The sequence below is a fragment of the Cynocephalus volans genome, chromosome 3, assembly GCF_027409185.1.
Source record: "Cynocephalus volans isolate mCynVol1 chromosome 3, mCynVol1.pri, whole genome shotgun sequence".
Classification (NCBI taxonomy): Eukaryota; Metazoa; Chordata; class Mammalia; order Dermoptera; family Cynocephalidae; genus Cynocephalus; species Cynocephalus volans.
The window spans coordinates 181319611-181325610 of NC_084462.1; the positions used below are offsets into that span (position 1 = coordinate 181319611).

Here is a 6000-nt window from a genome sequence, read left to right on the forward strand (position 1 = left end):
ATATAGTCTTAATTAGAATCCCAGCAGGCTTTTTTTTCCCTTAGGAAATTGACAAAGTGATTCTAAAACTCATGGAAATGCAAAGGACCTATGATAGCCAAAACAACTCTGAAAAAGAACAGAGTTGGAAGAGTGACAACACTACCCAGTTTTAAGTCTTTTAGATTTCTGTGGATCAATTGAATTTCATTGAATCAACTGATTTCAGTTGAATCTCAGCCTACCTAGATAAAGATATTTATGAAGTGCAGTCTCTTGAGTATGATATTTGAAATGATAGACCCTTCTTAATTTGAAAATGCTTGGGGTCATTTTCCTGATGTTCTCAAAAACACTCTTGTTAGAAGGTACAAAGATGCAGGAAAAATGTATGTGCACAATTTGGTGGCCAAATTGGCACGAGGTCATAGCTAAAAATTAAGCTTTTTGATTTTTATCTTAAGTAATTTGAATATTTTAGTGCCTTTTAATTTTATTTTTACTTAACTTTATTTTTCCAAAATGATCTGCATTTCATTAAAATGACTTGAGTGTTGGGTCAGGACAAGGGTGAGAGGTAGATGATAGTATCACAGAAGCGGGGAGAAGGAGACCCTAATTAGTGCTAATGGGATGTAGCTGGATTTTTGAGGAGAAATTCAACTACGTATTTACCTGTCAGAACCATTATTTGGATTTCCTTTGAGAAACTTGTATAACCCTATACAGAACATCCAAAGAAAACTAGTAAATTTCATGTGAATGACATTTATATCAGAGACATTTAAAATGTTTACAATTCTCATTTTCAGCAGTTGGTCGGGAGAAAAGCAGTGTCAAGCATGCAAGTGAGGAAGGTGTAGAGACGACAGGTGCACAGTGCAGGTATTCGTTGCTAAATACATAGAGAACATTTAAGGCTTTCTATCTAGGAAAAGAATTGACCAGTTAACATTGTGTACATGAAGTATTTTCCCTTTTTTCTATGTCATTCCACCTTGTGGTCAAGACAAAGTTAAAGGAATTTGGACCTTTAAGAAATGTTGATTAGTCCTGTTCTAAATTTAGGAGTAACATTTGGACTTATACCTTTGTAAGAGGAAGAAAACTGGCACAATCATGTGTCCCCAACCCCTGTACTTGGTACCTGCCAGTGCTGCAGAGCAGAGGCCGTCCCTCTTGGTCTCGTATCTCTTCAGCAGGGATGTCTCAAGCGGCACTTCCCATCTCTGTCATCATCCCCCCATGCCAGCATGCTCACCAGCACGTTCTCTCCACCAAGTGTTATTCATCTAGGCAGCTGTCTGCATGATGTCTCGTTCTTTCCTGCCCCCTGTTTTTCTCATTTGTTTCCCCTTGTGATTTGTTAAATTATTCTCTGCTTTACACGCTGATTTCAAATGCCTCAGCAGAAAGGCTCAGATATGTTCCTCAGTTTTCCGTCCTTCACAAGCTTCTCAATTTGCATTTATCGTTCCAGTTCCGAGGTTTTTACTATTGCCTCTGTCTGTTAAAATGTTTCTTCTCTTTGGAGTGCCTGTTTCAACAGTAACTACATATCTCAAGTGTATAAAAATCTTGGTTTGGTTTTGCTTTCCTTTGTTTTGTTTTACAGAACATAGAATGGGCATAAAACTCAGGGTAGAATTTCACCTCGGAGTTTCTCATGGGTTGAAGACAAACGTGCTTTACAAGCTAAAGCACTCTTATGAGTACTGCGACTGGTTACAGTCAGTCTGTAGGGGACTTGTGACCTTCAGCATCTCTCGATGTGGGTGGCTCACACTGGTTTCCAGAGGAAAAAACTAAAAGTCTTGCATTTACCACAAATGAATGTTAATATTCAAATAACATTTCTAGAAATAATCACACAAAATTGCTTTTAAACCTTGACATTATTGCTGTTATCATACATAAATTTGTGAAGAACCCTGCTAAGAAATACTTAGCTCTGCAAAAATGTGAGCTTTTCATTTATGACTTGGGCAGGTCCTTGAATTTTTCATGAAAGCAAAGCAAAGTGTATTTTCCATGTCATAACAAGGTCAGATCTCTGGAAACTATAAGAAGTTTTTATGCTTATGTTCTTTTTGTTGTCGAATGATTGACATAAAATAATTTTGGGGGGTAGATGTTCCACAGAAGTAACCAACTTACTTTTAATAGTCTTCTTTTTGATGGAGCCACTGAACAGAAGGAAAGACTTGATTCTGGTTAAGGAACTTTTATCCAAAAAGGTTTCTAACTAATTGGCAGTCTTCACATTGTGTTCTGATGATTTAGATGGTTTGTTTTGTTTCAAAATACTGGTATAAATGCAGCCGCCCTACTTCAAATCTGAATTATTCATTTAACTATTATTCATGGAAACGGATGCTTCTGGTATGTAAACTCCCCATATCAGGCTCCCATCTGAATCCTCACTCAAAAATGAGATTCACTTCATTAAAAATAATAATAATAATTTTAAAATTCCCTAAACTTCAGGAAGAGTATGGAATGGAGAACGGTTACCCTTAATATTAGGAATTTTTATGTAAATAATTAAATACGGTTTTTCTAAATGCCAGAGATTTTTTGTTTTGGGGGTTTTTTCCCCCTACATGACCCATTTAATGCCTCTTATTTCAAATATCTTTTTGTTAAATTTGATAGAACTTTTAGATCTCTTATTGGTTTAAAATCTAGTTTAAATATGTTCTTCCTTCATTCTTTTTATTTACCTCCAAAGGAAATTTCGATTTTCTGAAATGCTTTTGTAATGGACATAACCATAAAATGGCTTGGTGCCATTTTCTGAAATAGGGTATTCCAAAAACTGGTAAATTCTGCAAAATAGAGATATACTGAGTACTCTGTACAAACACTACACATTTCAGAAGACCAAAATGCCAATATCGTACACACAGTCCTTCGCACTAGTCATAAGATGATTGTCTTAGACGGGGTATTTGGTTCAGGTGGCATGCTGAGAAACGGGCCCTCTCCCTGTGGCCAGGGGCATGTCAGCCTGTGGGGATGCACACGTCCCCAACCTCCTTTGCCTTCTGATTCATAAGTGAGCTCACATTTCAGATAGCTTAGTTTGTAGCCAACTCCGTTGCATTTTTAATTCCAGGCACAGAAAGATCTGAAAAAGGACCGTCCTCTTGCACGTCGCAAATCCGAGCTGCCTCAGGATCCCCACACCAAGAAAGCCTTGGAAGCTCACTGCAGAGCCGACGAGCTGGTCTCCCAGGACGGGCGCTAGCCTCCCGGAGCACAGCGTCTTCTCTGGATTCTGTAGAAAATACGTACTTCTCGTGCCATACCAATCAGTTACACTCAAAGTCAAAGCTTTCTTCGACCCTGTTCTGTAGGCAATAACGTACGTCCGCCTCAGCTCGAGATTAGGAGTTCAAACAATGGTGACTTCTCAGATCCTGTTGGCAGAGCCGTGGGCTGGTGACGGCATCGTCACGATGTCGTCACCACCCCAGCAGGTCCTAAATAAGACAGTTTCACAAAATCAGAGCTGTAGGAAAGCACCCTGCTCATCACCTTCATGTTCCACCCAGACGGAATTTGTGACCCTTTAAAATAGGTGGTTCTATGAGAATATCGATGTTTTTCAAGTCCATGGAACTCTTTAAAAAGTATTACCAATTTTTTAAGACTTTACAACCTTTGAAATTGTTTCCATGTGATTGTTACGCCAGTAGTTTTGTTTGTTTTTTAATCTCACTGAAATGGCTCTTTGCTTTCATGTTCTAACACAACGAACTGGGAAAGTGACATGACAGTCCTTAGGCGCTGGTGTTTTCTAGGCGATTTCTTTGCTTTGACAGGCGGCATGTCCACCATGCCCTACTTCTCTTATGTGTACCTAAAGCCATATTTTTAAGTCTGTGGTACAGCATCAGGAAACCAGCAGGAAGCTCGTGGAAGAAATTTATTTTAAAAGAGCTTTCTCTGTCTACCTTCACTAAAATTGGAATTTAAAAATTATGTGTTTATATCTTTATTTGCAGATTACTTTTAATCTTTTTTTTTAACATACTGTTGCCCTTCAGCAAGTCTCTTGAATTAGTAAGATTATAGTCTCTTAAGAATTCCACATTTTATAGAAAGTTAGAAGGAAATCATTTTGAGTTAAGCCAGTTCTTGGCCTGATGCCAGCTAGCTGGCTTTGGGCATAAAGTGCACGCCGGGCACCGCGATGGCGTCCACTGACCACCGCAGCATGGCTCTCACAGGTTAGGGGAGCACCGGCGAGAAGACGTTCAGTGCATCTTTTTCTGCTGAAAAGAGCGCACATTATAAACACCTCATAAGGAAAATACAGTGTCTGAGTTTTCATTAGTCTTCAAGTGCTGCTAGACATTTCACAGACTTCCCTGCATGTACTGAGCTTTTGTTTTAGATGGAATAGCACGAGGAGAAAAATCTTTACACTTAGCGCTTTGTCTATTCTTTATTTCTCTCAGGGTGGCCAGTATTTTGACTTATTTATCCTGCTTGAAAGCTGCTTGAGATGTGTACTGCTATCCTCAACAAGAGATTCTAGTTTCTTTTGTGTCTGGCATAAGATTATATATCTTAATGTTAAGTGTCTTGATGCGTAAAAGATAAAATGTGGCTTCTTTTAGGGTCTGCTTTTTAACCGAGGTCTCGGGTATCCATTAAAAGATTGTGAAAAGCAGACATTGATCCTTGTGCAGCTGTAGTGCCTCCTGCCCATTGGTTTCATTTAAATCCATTGACGTTGTTTCCTTGTGTCTTGGAGGAAAATCATCTGCGGGGAGGGGACTTCTTGTGTTAAGAGCAAGCGCAAGTACTAAATTAAAAGATCGCCCCAGCTGAAAGTGGACAGGTCCACTTTGTGAGAACACTTCCTGAGAAACTTGACAAGTATCTATCCATTTTACCATTATGAAATCTATAATTTAAAAAAAAGTTTAGATGCCTTCTCCTTTTGAGGGAAAAAGGGTGCTTCTTATTGTATAAAGCAGCGTCTTATGTATTTTGATATACCATTGTTTGAACTTCTGTCTTTAGCTGATAGATTCTCAGATATCCTTGACTGTGGATGTTTAGTATGTTTGTGAGAGAGGTTTCTGGGAAGCCTCTCTTTTTTTTTTGCCCTAGGGAAAAGCAAAATATCCATGTTTGGGTGATTGTGTAAAGCTCAACATGTAAGAACATCTTTTGTCTAGATTTTATTTCTGCTCTTTATTGAAGACAAACACTCACCAAAAAGGAAAAAAAAAAAAAGTTTTGAGAGAAACTAATTTTCTTTGGCAAGAGTATTGCTTGATATTTTGGCCTATTAAAGTTTCCCTAGTTAGGGCTCGGGTTCTCTGGGCTAGTTCTTCAGCTTCTGTGTTATGATATGGACGCACTGTTTCATCTGTACCAAACTGATTTCAAAAGCACGACGTTGAAACTAAACTGGTGACTGTTTTTCTTCATCAAGTTCTGCGTTTGGGCCTCTTCACTCTTTCCAAAACATATCTATACATCAGAAATGTCACTATTCCGAGTGTCTTTTTAGTGTGGCTTTAGTATGGCTTCCTTTTAATATTGTACATACATTGTATCTTTGTTTTATGGTAATAAGTAATAAAAATGTAGACTTCATATTTTGTACAAAATGTCCTATGTACAGAATAAAAAAGTTCATAGAAACAGCAAAAATAGGTAAGTGGCACAATTATTTTTCTTTAGAAAATATCTGTACCTTTATGCTTTAGTGAAATGTCAAGTACCTACATATTTTTTAACATTTTGTAATTCAAAACTTTTTGTTTTGACATTGTTTATGAAGAGAAACTTCATACACTTGCCATTTAATATACTCTTTTATCTAATTTAAAAAAAAAACTCTAAAACATGGTGTATTATATGGACTAAATAAAGAACATGTGAATTTTATTGCTCATCATGAAACTAAATTTAGCCATGGTATTGGGCAAGCTAGTTCTGACATTATCAGGTTGCTGTTAGGTCAAGGGCTGGCCACATCAGGGACACTGGCTTGCG

General features: G+C 37.9%; 1 protein-coding gene across 8 annotated transcripts in view; it reads left to right on the forward strand.

Moving 5' to 3' along the window:
- Nucleotides 1-5655, forward strand: part of PPP2R5C (protein phosphatase 2 regulatory subunit B'gamma) — a 149654-nt gene extending 143999 nt beyond the window's left edge. For 4 of the 8 annotated variants that reach the window (XM_063092136.1, XM_063092132.1, XM_063092137.1 and 1 more), the window contains one exon: nt 3098-5655. In XM_063092136.1, the coding sequence (XP_062948206.1) occupies nt 3098-3229 (132 nt within the window). In that variant the 3' untranslated portion in view covers nt 3230-5655. Of the gene's footprint in view, nt 1-791; nt 865-3092 lie in introns of all 8 variants that reach the window. The other 4 variants (XM_063092134.1, XM_063092138.1, XM_063092133.1 and 1 more) reach the window with 3 other exon arrangements.
- The last annotated feature ends 345 nt before the right edge of the window (nt 5656-6000 follow it).